The sequence below is a fragment of the Heptranchias perlo genome, chromosome 36 (genome assembly GCF_035084215.1).
Source record: "Heptranchias perlo isolate sHepPer1 chromosome 36, sHepPer1.hap1, whole genome shotgun sequence".
Lineage (NCBI taxonomy): Eukaryota > Metazoa > Chordata > Chondrichthyes > Hexanchiformes > Hexanchidae > Heptranchias > Heptranchias perlo.
In genome coordinates, this window is record NC_090360.1 from 11,514,820 (window position 1) to 11,528,738 (window position 13,919).

The window sequence follows — 13,919 nt, forward strand, 5'->3', positions numbered from 1 at the left end:
GTAAAGGTGGTTGTATGTGATTTAAGTTTGCATTAATCAGGTACAATCAAAGTATATTAGAAAAATCAAATAGGAGTTAAATTTATACACAATAATGAAAATTTTCGGATAGAACTAAACCCATGGACTGTGGTGGGGATTAAAGTGGAACATTTATTGACTTCTGGGGGATAGTGTAGTTAGAGATCATGTCCTGTTAGTGTCTCACTTTTATTAGCTATTTAAGAGGTGTTTGACAGTAGAAACAGTTTGTAAGCATTACAGGATTTATAACTGAGCTGTTAATTGTGCTGTTAATCTCAGAACAGAAAATGATGGAGACAGTTTTTTTCTTTTAAGTGAAACAGGTCTAAATATTTGCAATCGTATTCTAACTAAAATAAAGAGATAAACTTTGCTTTTAATTTTTCTGGAGCTTAACAGATGTTTGAACTAGGACCTACCTCCTGCAAAGAATAAAGGTTTTCTTTCAATCAAACACACGGTGGACTATTTATCACTGTTTTTATTAGATTTGGATGTATTGCAGGACAAGTTGAAATGTGAATGGGTCTGTAAAATGAGTATTAATTTCCTGGATTTTCAAAATTGATGTGTGTGGGTTGTAAGGAAAAACATAGATTGGAGTCTGGATATGTGTATGACATTGTTCATAACATATACAATGCAACAGTGACTTGTTAAACCAAGTTTATTTAATCCTGTGTTTTTATAATCTGGCACAGTTTTTTGGATTAATTTACACTGATATGTCTTGCAACTTTTTCCATTTGTAATATGAGTTACTGAATCATCACTATATTGCAGCACTAGTTTAGGTTGCTGTGTTTAACTACTTTGTCTGTCTCTATATATTTTAACGCACCATAACCTTGTCTTTCAGGAGATCATTATTGATGTAAGACAGCCATGAAGACCACACAAGGTTTATTTTACTCCTAACTAGCATATTTAAGTTAAATCATCATAGAACTGCCAGTGCATGGAGCCAAATTTTGAACTGTGCTGATCCAGTAAGAAGCCAGCTTCAGATAATCCATAACTGGACATTGTCACAACGCAGCCACAATCACACACTCTTCATTAGAAGCAACCTTCACCTCCAGGGGGCAGTTGCTTCCTGTGTACGAGGAAGAAATAACACTCTCCCTCGAAGACCCTCCTGGCGACTGATAATGTGAATAAATGTCATTGTTTCCAGCAAGCTTTTCAGTGTTTGCATTTAAACTCAAGACAAACTGAAATAGAGCTCCAGGCCAGTTTAATGTTAAACACGGCGCAACATGCACTGTGTTGCAGTAGATGCATCTCCATCAGTGAAGCAACACCGCCTGGGGGCATGTTCAGCACTGTGCCTATGAAAACTCCTAACTGTTAGTAATTTTCCACAACGGGTGATAAGCATAGGTGTTTGTTCACCTCATGAGCTCTCTAAATTGAAGATCCTACGGCAGTATGTAGAGATGCTATTGTTATTAACTTCATACTGTACAACGTCCATGTTGTGCCATTTTCATCCAGTTGTTCTATAATTTGAGACCACTGATCCATCTCTAGTAATAAATACATTTAACTGAGCGTTCAAATAAAATTACAAGCTTTCACAATTAACAGACAGTCTAAATTTAACATTCTACTTGTAACAATTTCTCAACACTAGATTGTTATTTTATTACATTGAAAATGAAACAATTGCGCCTGTGAAAAAATAATAGCCCTGTTTGTGGGTGTCTGTGACCCTGTTACTAACACTCAAAGCAGCATGCTGCAGACAGAGGAGCAACTCATAAAGCTTACCTCGCACTGTGCAACATTTTAAACAATTGGCTTCTTGGAAGGAGAAGGCAAACAGAAAGACAGAAGCAGCACAGGACTGGGTTGGGAATGGTGGACAGAAGACATCACAGTTCACTCCTCAGCATTTCATTACTTAGTAGTTATGAATCTTTCACACTCACGCAAACACTCGACCTCCCCCTCCCCACTACCACTTTCACCACCACCACACGCAGTGTATTTTTGAGCGCACTATATAACATAGATGTACTGAAGGTGAACTTCTTGAGGCACATTATGGATTGTGTTTCCACCTTATTCCTGCCCTTGGTGTCGTTTAGAATTTTGTGTAGAAGAATTTTCACACAGCACTGTCGACAGGAAATAAGTCAGAAATCCAATCTCGTTTATATACTCTTCAAAGCAAGCAGCCTTTATTGAACAGTTATACAGCTACTCCGAAGTACTGCAAAAAGAAAAATCTTTTAATATAATACAAGCATGTGGTAACATTTTAAGGCTTACTTTCCACAGAGACCCATTTACGGTACAGTAATTGTGCATTATCAAAGGAATACATCCAGCTTTGGCTACAATGGTGAAAACGGCTTCTCCGATTGCTCTTTCGATAAATACACCACCCTGTGAGATGTGGCACCGTTCAGGCCACGAAGGACACAGGGTCAATTCCTGGTCCACGTTGACCTGGCTGATGGAGGATGAACAGATGGTAGAAGTGCTCCCACTGACATCAGCGTCTTGGGATTGGAAAGTGGGGAAAAAAATTCAGCCAGGGTTCCTGGTCCAAATTCAATCCAGCGACGTCTGCCGGGGACTTCAAATCATTTTAAGCTGAGGCTTGGCTATGATGCCCACTACAGTTGAGCAGCATGACAACACTCATTGACGATCTCAAATGTGATGAATTGCCACTGATCAAGGTACTAAAGGCCTGTTGATGCCTGTAGAAATGTACAGAACGAGGGGCCATAAAGATAGTCACTAATAAATCCAATAAGGAATTCAAGAGAAACTTCTTTACTCAGAGAGTGGTTAGAATGTGGAACTCGCTATCACATGGAGTAGTTAAGGGGAAGCTAGATAAACATATGAGGGAGAAAGGAATAGAAGGGTATGTTGATAGGACGAGGTGAAGTAAGAGAAGAGGAGGCTCGTGTGGAGCATAAACAACGGCATAGACCAGTTGGGCCGAATGGCCTGTTTCTGTGCTGTAAAGACCATGTAATTCTATGTAATACCCTCAGGAGTCACTACCTTCAGGTGAGAAGAAGGAAAAAGGAGACAACTGAAAATAAAACTGTGACAATACAAAATAATAATAATAAACAACAATAATTTGAACACGACACCCTGTGCATCAGAAACGCATTCATTTATTGGGCTCACAGAATACTGTTCATTCTGGCACACATTTTCAAGATTTCAGCACACCAGATGAGAGGCCAAGCACCTGCATGAATGCAATGAAATTTTGTGGGTCTGTTCAAAGCAATGACATAAATGTCTATAAAGCAGAAATATTTTATTTGTCATATTGCCATTCTTTGTTTCATTTCCTTGCCGATGATGCAACCCAAGCAAAATGTTTTGCCTTGATGGAAATAACAGATGTCCAAGACAGCTTGCACAGAATAAAAATTGGGCTGTCCACCACTGCAAGCATCCAAATATAGTGATAGATTTAAGAGGGCTCACCACCCCACAGGATAAGGAGGTGAGAGATTATAGTACCAGTTTACAACAGTTACAACTGCCTAAACTGTTGCCAATAGTTATAACATGGCAGACATTGTCAAACAAGACAGAGGATCCCATGTCAGCAAAATATTTTGAAATTATTTTAACATGGAGTGATGTTAACATGGGAGGGGATCAAGCCTTTTGAATTATTAAATTATTAAATCATTTGGAAGAAGAAAAAACTCTTTGGTAAACATTTTTTACATTTATTTATCTTCTTTTCCCTCTCAATCAGAAACATTTGTCAAACATTCTGCATGAAGGCAATGAGCTTCAAACAATATAACTGTAGCTACCATGCTGCAGTCACAATACTAGCCCATGATAAGCAAGCCAGAAATTCCTGATGATAATGCCTGCTTGAACTACAATAGAGTGGCATTGTTTTTCCGACAGCACAATGGTGCATGAACATGATGTTCCATAGACACAAGTGTGCCCTTGATGTTGGCCACAGTACCAGTGTGTGATACCTGCTGGGCTACTGGGGGGAAACCACAAGCAGAGATGAGGCAACGTTCAGCTGACCAGGCTTTTCGTCAACCCTCCTCAATATGTCTTTCTTTAGTTCACCGCTCATTTTTGTCTAATTGTGCTTCTGTGAAATAGTAATATGCTATTGTATGTATATGTTATATAAATATAAAGGCTTTTGTTTCCAAGAGCAAATGGCACGGCATTATTTATTACAGCTCCTTACTTGTCTTGAGAATGTTAAGGGTCAACCACATAATATAGGACTGGAGTCACATGTAGGCCAGAACAGGTTGGGTAGCAGGTTTCCTTCCTTGAACTAAATTAGTGAACGAGTTGGGTTTTTATGACAATCTGGCAGCTTTCATGCTCATTTTCTGGTACTAACCCACAAATTACCAGGTTTATTGAATTCAATTTCACAACTTACCCTGGTGGGATTTGAACTCATAGCCTCTGCACTGTTAGTCCAGTACCATAACCACCAGGCTACCAGAATCTATTAATCCTGGAGAAACTTTGAAAGTTGTTTTAAGGGCACATTCAGGATTTTTCTGTGGTGAGGGGAGAAAGACATACTTTGTGCGAGATGAAAAATAATGAACCAAATTACTATGATCAGAGATGGATTTTGGCTACAATATTGTACTGCATCTTTTGCACATTATTATATTATCTGGTCATTATCACATTGGTGTTTGTGGGACCTTGCTGTGCACAAATTGGCTGCCATGTTTCCTACATTACAACAATGACTACACTTCAAAAGTAGTTAATTGGCTGTGAAGCGCTTTGGGACGTCCCGAGGGCATGAAAGGCCCTACATAAATGCAAGTCTTTTCTTTCCCTATTTTTCTAAGCTATTTTCTATAGTGTTACGTCCTGAATGGCAATAAAAAAAGAACTTATTTCTGAATTGCAATGATAAATGCTGAATGAGATGTCCACACAGAACTGTACTCCCTTACTCACAGAGCTAAATTCTAAATAATCTGAAACAAATTCGTTACCGTAGCACTCCAGAGGTTAAAGCTAATTTATTAAGATTTCTTTTTATTTGTTATTAGCCATTTCTTGCTCGAAATATAGTTTAAATTTACCAGCAAAAAAAAAGCTTAAGTGCTAACAGATGGTTGCATGCCAGTACGGTTCTTTTGCCCATGGTACTAAAAGTGATTTGCGACCACGTCATATTATTTATCATTACTCATTTACTGTCAGCAGTGTATTAGAGGTTAATAGAAGTGCCAGAACATGTACTGATTTACTTAGTAAAATTTTTGTTCCAAGGTTCAGGTTGGCTGATTGGAGTCTGTGAGACTTTCAATATTCATACATTATGAACAGGAAACCGCAGTGACCTTGAGCCACAACTACTTGAACAGTATATTATATCATGTTTGACCTTCAGCAGCTTATAAATATACTAGATGTATTTAACCAATATTTTCTTCCATATTACTGACACTGTGCAACACGCAGTCTGGAAGATTAATGCTGTGTGACAACAACAAGAACAAAAATCATGTGACACAGATATTTCAAGTCTCCTCCAATGACCTTCAGCATTGTAAGCTGTCAATACTAAAGGACCAGAATAATCATAGGTAGCCTTTAAGGGAAAAGGGACACTTTCTTCAGTCACCTCCTGCTATTGTGCTCGGGTATATGGGGAATTGTCTTATCTAGCTTTCAGATTCCTACAATGAGAAAAACAAAAATCAATAGCTGTGGTGTTAGCAGGCATGTTAGCAATGCTACAGCAACCTCTAAAATATCAAGACAAATCCATTTCTTTCATAAATGTCTTCATTTCCAAATGTCACTGTTAAGTGATTTTTTACCTATCTAAGGCCTATGCCAAATAACATTTCACAAAAGTTTTTTTTTCCCCTCAATTGTTTCCCAATAGGATGTAATGGCGAGTTAACTGATTTCATTACACAGGATTGTGCTGTACTGTGTTTTATCATTTTGTTTTTAAAAATGTATTTGTGAGGGAAAAAATCCAAATGTAGCAAGTACAGAACCATTGTATTGTGGTGTAGAATAAGAAGTAATTACTGAGAAAAATGAAAGCTGTTCCTGCTGTTAGGAGAAATGATAAGGGAATACTGTTCCTTTTCAAAGCATGGAGTCCATTTTGATATAATTGGTTCCAGAATTATTTATGACATTAATTGCTGCATTATCGACTGGCTGTCAGCTCTTCTGGCAGTCAGTCCATCTTTCTTACCACTGTAAGCCAACTCAGCCCAAACTAGACTGACAAGCTAATTACACTCATCTCCCCCTCAATGACAAATGCTGCTCATCTGAAACCTTTCCAGAAATAGGTTCTTTTTCTTTCCTTCGAGTGAGTTCATTCCTGAGCCAGCCTTTGCTGATATCTACAGGTACAGAATGCTGCTAACTCTGCACACATGGTGATTAGTTAGAACATCTCACTCGATCCAAATACCCAAACACCTTGCGCTATCAATCTGAATGTCAGCCCATGATACGCTCCTTGCTTTCAGCAGATTTCTCCTGGTTCATATCTGTCACTCAACCCTGAAGCCCACTGCTCGGAGCCTGATGAAAAAGAAAAAGTGCCTCCCCCCTTCCTTCTTACTTCCAGTGAACAAGGATCGAATGCGACACGCACCAAACTCAGAATGTCCCGCAGCCAGCTCCATTCCCTCTGATGCTGTCATCTCGAGCTACATCAGGAGCACTGGCTCAATGGCAGCGTCCCTGACATCTGTCAGAAACTTTTAAACGTCTGCTCTTTTCATTAGGATGGTTCCGTATCCCAGCCAGGGGAGAGTTGACATTTTGTGGGGGAAAACTTGTTGTAGCTCCCTCTATCTCCCTCTTCCAACTGTCATGCCAGGTATCCTCTAAACATATCAAAACACGGACAAATAAACATGGTCATTTGGAAATGTATGCAGTAATGACAAAGTTTATAAAAAAAAACATGTCAAAGCAAAATGTGCACATTTTCTCATAGGAAGCAGCGCTACAGTAAATTTAGCGCCAGGCTATCTTTGACCTTTGTGATGTGCCGCTTCCAAAGATTGATGAGCACAACTCAAATACACATGAGCTCCTTAATGCTCCTGTCCTTTTTCCATTTCAGTGGAACATTTGCCATATAAAAATTATGAAGTAAAAGTTAGAGAAGGTCATTTTGATCTCAATAGCAGTGTAAATATTCAGCCGAATTAACATCTTCATGAACAATTATGTGCTGGGGGAAATAATAATAAAAAGGCCTAACATTTATTCAGAGCTGTTTGATGACATGCACATCAAACATGGATTTATAGTCACGTCTGACTCTATAATCCTTCCATGTCTATTTTGGAGTCATTTTATAATTGACTAGCTCCAATTTTGTTTATTTTTTTTTCTCCTTTCATTTTTCCTCTGATTTTCTTCCCTAGTGTCTGTTCTGCTTAAAGTGTGATGCAGGTGGACCACAGCTGTTTGGCCAGTACTAGTGCTCTGTATCCTGGCCCAAGTGGTGATCCTTTGTGTGCGAGTAAGTGTTGGCAGAGTATTCAACTGGGCAGATGGGGGTGGTGGTGAAACATCACACCTGAGCCCAATCCTGCCCTCACCTGATGTCCATGATAGTCCATTTCCCGCAGAGGTCACTGGCCAATGATCAAAAGCAGCAACTTGGCCAACTTTACCCCTTCTTAATCCAAGGACACAGAGGCCAAGGGTGCGCCCACATTACTATCTTTGGCTGAGTTCAAATAGCTAAGCACAGACCAGGGATCAAAATCTTGGTATCTTTCTAATCTGAATGGCTCAGTGCCACGCCACACTCAGCCATTGGTGGGAGTGGGTTTTAATGTCTGCATTGCATAGTTTAAGAAACTCAAATCCAAATGAAAGAAAAACCTAATTGCACATTTCCTGTATTATATCGTTCACCAGACACACTAAACTCAATGGTACACTGTTACTTAGATGCATTGCCTCAAGCTAAAATTAAACCTGGCATGCTACACAATAAATGGAAATGTTCTTGTTCATTATTGTTTGGAGATTTCTCAATACCTTCAAAACAACAATGATTTTCTGTAAGAAGATTCTTTAAGAAATGAATTGCACATGAACAAATAACCAGTGTGCATGACAAAGGCTAGTCTTTAGATGACACATTTGGCCCAATCTTTTAGACTGGTATTGGCACTGGTGAATTCTGGGCTTGGCAAAGGCACAGAAAAGGGAGTTTGCACCAGTAATAGTGGGAAAAAAATCATTTTAATGTTCTTTTCATTACCTTCATTATCAGCTAACCCCATACATAGTACACAAGCTCACAGTCCTGGGGGAAAAGTAGCACGCATTGTGCCTCCCTGAACAATGAGACGGTGGGGGTTTTTTTATTGTGCAAAGTAGAAGGTTCCCAGTCTCAAACAGGAGGGTAATGAAGGTGATGTTCCACCAAATAATTTTTAACCAAAAGGCCATTTTCAATATATTTACTATTTCATTTTATTTTCTCCCACCTTTAGGATCCACTAGGGTATGCAGCTAACCAAACTCCCAGACCGATGTCCATGCCCCTCTGTAAACGCTTACTGTCGCTATGTTTGTGATAGTAACTTGGGGTGACTCACAGATGAGGGAGGCCACTCCACCCATCTTAGTTCATCCATCCAATAAAAATGTTTCATTCCCTCCCATCATGTCATCAAACTACATTTTCAATGAATCTAAGGATTGTACCTCCGCTTATCCTTACTCAAAAGACCATTCCAGGTGCTGATCACTCTGTGTGTGGAGAACTTCTTCTTGATGCAACCATTGGTTGTTTACCTCCCTCCCTCCCTCCCTGTGGGATAGTGCCTGACTGTTGAGCCTGTTGGACTGTAACCTGGTGTTGTAAGATTCCTTACATTTGTCCACCCCAGTCCATCACCGGCATCTCCACATCATGATGACCCAGATGAGATCAATAAGTTGCTTCCAGATGCAACACTGCAGCGCTCCATTTCATGACACAATGTATTTGAGCCAGTAAGTCCCGCAGAAAGGATTCCTGGTCGCATCAGGTTAGCAATAGAACGATAATTAAATACAAAAACCTGAAAGTTGGTGCTACTGGATTCTGTATTTACTGCCTTGCCTTGCCAAGAACATGAAAGTAGAAAACAAAAAACACAAATAAATAAGCTTGGACCAATTATAGTTATTGGCATCCAATCATTAACAGGAGAAGCTCATGAAACAGCAATGCGTGAATAGAATGGCGCTACATGTTTACAGCTTGAAAACACAAAATAAAATGACTGATAGCACACCTCCCTTTGTCAACATTTCTTCTACCCACTATTTATCCACTACTCTTACGCATCTCCCACTCCCTTCGTCCCAGTATTGGCAGTCGGGCCTTCAGCCGTTTAGGCCCTAAACTCTGGATTTCCCTCCTTAAACCTCACCTCCTTAAGACCTACCTCTTTGACCAAGCTTTTAATCACTGCTTCCAATATATCTTCCTTTGGCTTAGTGTCAGTTTTTGTCTGATTGTGCTCCCGTGAAGCGCCTTGGGACATTTTCCAACGTAAAAGGCGTTATAAAAATGCAAGTTGTATTTATTTTTCTTCCCCTCCATTTTGGATTCTCTGCACTGTGCACTATTCCCCGCTGAAGGAGGGAAGGAAATGATCTATTATCAAGCCTATATCATTAACACTCTTTTGAGTCCTACGACGTGCACGAGGGCAGTCTGGGAGACCCTGCTGCCACTTTTCTGTCCCTGTGGGAAAGTGCTGAACCTCTATTTGCCACTTCTCCCAAAGATATGCCCGAGTTGAGGGCCTCAATGCGATGGGATAATGTGCAAATAAAAAAAAAGATCTGAGGTGTGAGGAGGAAGGGAATAGTTAAAGGGATGACTTCATTGAAATTGGAGTCATCTAAATGAGGTCAACATTAAAATGTTTCACATTTGGCTCAACTTGGATTGATTTGAGCTCAGACTTAAAAGTGAACTTCTTACAGTTATTATCAAAAATTCTGTGGAAGAAAATGTGAGTCACCATAAATTATTTCTTCATTTTTGTATCCTTAAAATAGATTGAAAAAATCTGTTTTTTTTTAAAAACAGCAATCCAAGAGTTTGTGCAGGAAATGCCGACACACTACTTCAAGCACAGTCCATGTGCTTACAATCCCATACCTGCAGCTACATTTGTACACTGTCCTGACGATTTGAAGCTGAGATAGAAAACTGCCTTCACCAGACCAGGAAGAATCCAACAATTTAGTGAATGCTTTTATTTTATAAAGAAGTGAAACAACCAACAGAGCTAAATAATAAACTGCTATAAGCGTGTTTTGCAAAATATGGGAATGTAAATTATTGCAGTTGTATGTCAGGCACAGATTAATAAAGTTACTTTGTTAGTTTTTAAATCCAAACAATGTAAACATAATACTCTTAGCATATGTAAATAATACTTTAATAATTTCATATTGTTTAGACAGGCTATCTGTTTTACAATAAATGTTACTCATCACTACATAATGTTTCCAATGGATCTGCTAAAAAACTATAAACTCGAGATTTTTAGAACATCATCTGTATTAAATACGACAGCACAGCACAGCTATGTAGAGAAAACCTGTATCCAAACGTTTAGCCATTGCCTTAAATACAACAAAACCACAATGCTGTACAGTGTAGAAAAGCATGTGTATCCAAATGTTTAGTCACCGTATTAAATATAAAACAGCAACATGTCCATTGTAGAAAAATACAGTTATCCAAACATAACACTGTACAGTCTAGAAAAACACAGGTATCCAAACACAACATTGTACAGTCTAGAAAAACACAGGTATCCAAACATAACACCGTACCATGTAGAAAAACACAGGCATCCAAACGCAACACTGTACTGTGTAGAAACCACATGTGCCCAAACTCAGTGCTGTACAGCGTTGAACAACAGATATCCAAATCTAATATCGTACTGTGTAGAAAAACATGTGCAACAAAAAGTCCAAACACTGAATTTGATTTTGTCAGATTATTTTCCTACTGTATTGCTTGCACTAAAAAAAAAGTCTCTTACAAAAAAATCTGACCTCAACTGAATAGGTTTTGAACACCGAAGAGGATGTGTCCCAAAATATTTTTTTCTCCATCTTTTACAGTAGGGATAAATTGCAAATCCTACTCAAATTTGGTAAGAGACAGCAAGTATGACATTCAAAAAAAATCTTAACACGGTTCAGAAATGGTCTGCTGCTTAAGAAAAAAGTTGCAGTAAAGGTAGACTAGGTTTTCAATACATCAAAAGTCAAAGCCACACGGAGGTACAAGTACAATCTATTCAGTCTGCTAGAGTTGTCAATTTTGTTGGTGAACCCTCACTGATCAAAGTGAAAAAGAGAATCTCATCTAATGGGGTTGATATCAATCTTCCCAGCCTCAAAATAAGACCCATAAGGCAAAAAGATAAATCAGGATAAAGTCCCTGAAATAATGTTGGTCAGTCAATGGGATTTACGATTTAATATGACTATTCATTTCATCTTGTCCGCGGCCATCTATAAAATGGAACAGAATTTCCCCATTACTCAACAACAAGTCATTGTAATGAGTGAAGGAAAGGCTTAATGTGACTTTCTAGAACTTGGTGTGATGCAATAAGCATGCTCAGTTCAACCTCAGGTGTGACCTCTGCCCTCCCATGAGCAGCAGTTGTACCAGGCAATCCATCATGAGGCTCATCCTGTCAGGCCTGCAGCTTCGGTGCAGCTGTCTGTCATGGCGATAGAAGGGCCCTGCTTAAAGGCAATCATGTCAATCTCTATGTGACTGCTCAGACTAGACTGAAAGGTTGTTCTTGACAGGCATGGCAAAGTCAGCAGAAGACACAAGCAGGCTGAAGTTGTATTCTCTGTGCTTTTTTTTATTTGGAAATAAGTCTTCATCTTTTAAAAAAATATAAACCGGTGAAAGCAGGAAGGCTGACTGAACTGTTTTTAAAGCTGGTCATCGCGGATGAATCTGTTCCCCTCCGAGTGTCTTCCATGATAGACATAGCGGCATTTGGCAAATACACCTACAAATGCAAAAAAAAACTTACAGTAAGTAAATAGTCTTTTTAAATTTTTTCTCAAGAAAACAAACTTACATATTTTCCTTTTCCAAGATACTCACTTAATTGTGAATATCTCTAAGCCTAGTGCGATTCTATGACACAGGAAACAGGAATAAGGATAATCACTGAGGCAGGCAAGTATCTTTTTCCTCTGAAGGTGGAAGACTCCATCCCAAAGAAGATTATATCACTTTATGGTCAAACTGGGAATAAAGTTGTTCTCTCTGACACACTAAGCACTTCAATTAGCTGGCCTGTCACAGTGGACCGTGGAAAGACACAAAGCTTTTAGATAAGGCTATCTCAAGGAACAGAGCCTGTAGATAAAATCTGATGGTCAGGCAACTGGGTTACACAGTGGGTCAGAACATTCCCTTTCAGCTCTTGAGTTCGAGTTTAGTCCATACAGATGGGATGAAAGGCATCTCTCAGATGCCTATTTGAAGTACAAAGTGAAAAGAGGTTGAGTAACCTCAATCAAGCTTCCACAACATACAAATGCTTATAAATGCAACAAACATTGAACAATCAGAGAAGCTGGAAGGCTGGCATTGGACACAGAAGTAAAGTAGTGGAGGGGCAGAAAATCCTCTCTTCCAAGTTCAAGCTTATTCCAGCTTTGTGGGGCAACCTAGAGGCAACTTTGATGTGTATCTGAACACAAGATGACAGCACTTTTTCAGCAAGAAATAATACTTTAGTACCATTGTTGCTTACCCACAGTGAGCACAAAATACTCTTACATGTATTAAATAGAAAGTCTCAGATTTTACTCCCCCTTTCATTCACTGAATGAATCCACAGAAACCAGACCTCTCTGGTACCTCACCCAAGTGACCATTATTCACAGTTGAGACTCGACAGTGAGTGTTGATAGACTATTTGACTGTGGGGGCATCACAGCCAAGACAAATCCTGATCTCACCTGGCATCCACACATGTACACTTACAGGGACCTACAGCAGGAACTTTCCACACATGTACATTTACAGTGTCCGACAGCAGGAACTTTGACTGATTTTCTCTTCTCCAACCCAGGACCTCTGAGGTCAATTGTAGCACCTCATCCAAGATCAGCTGACTCAGGAGAGACCAGGGATCAAATATGGACCTTCCTGGTCTCTACAACTCAGCTACCTACTAGTTAAACTGTGCTATTAGGAGCATCTTTGTGCTATGTTCTATTAGTTAAGAGTTAATTCATCTTTACAATATTCATTTCTTGGAGATTACGACCTTTAATAATAAAAAAAATATGAAGCTTTAGACTAATTCTTTTTGACTGTTAGTTTCTAACATTTCACGAAGCAGACAAAAGCTGGCCAACCTTTACTTTGAACTAAATTACTATGTCAGGACATCACAATATAGCAACTCTATTATGGAACACACAGCAGTCCCCGTCACAAGATAAAGCCATCACATTGTTTCCATCTTAAAAAGCATAACTTATATGAACTTGTACAAATAGTTCATTGTGTAGTATAAACTCAGTGTATGATTGGGGCCTGTTGGCTAATGGACAAGTAAAGGATCCCAGTGAGTCAGCAGCACTATATAACTCACAGGTCATACATCTGATATCACTCGTGGTTATTTTATCTGCAAACTAAGTCCTGTTGTATGTCTTCTTTTCACATTTGAATACATGTTGCTTTCATTCTTTTTACACTCAGACTAGGAAGGGGCAAAGCAATTCACTAAGGAAGGCAGAGACGCAAACAAGTCTCATGAAACGATCAGGGCCTAACTTTTCCCACCACTCAACACGCCTCCACAGTCAGGGAGGGA

The 13,919-nt window shown here is 39.2% G+C and overlaps 1 protein-coding gene across 2 annotated transcripts in view; it reads right to left on the reverse strand.

The window, feature by feature from the left end:
- Positions 1-10,278: 10,278 nt before the first annotated feature.
- The window catches only part of lrmda (leucine rich melanocyte differentiation associated), a 660,838-nt gene continuing 657,197 nt past the window's right edge, over positions 10,279-13,919 (reverse strand). For both annotated transcript variants that reach the window (XM_067972552.1, XM_067972551.1), the window contains one exon: positions 10,279-12,089. In XM_067972552.1, the coding sequence (XP_067828653.1) occupies positions 11,955-12,089 (135 nt within the window). In that variant the 3' untranslated portion in view covers positions 10,279-11,954. The remainder of the gene's footprint in view (positions 12,090-13,919) is intronic.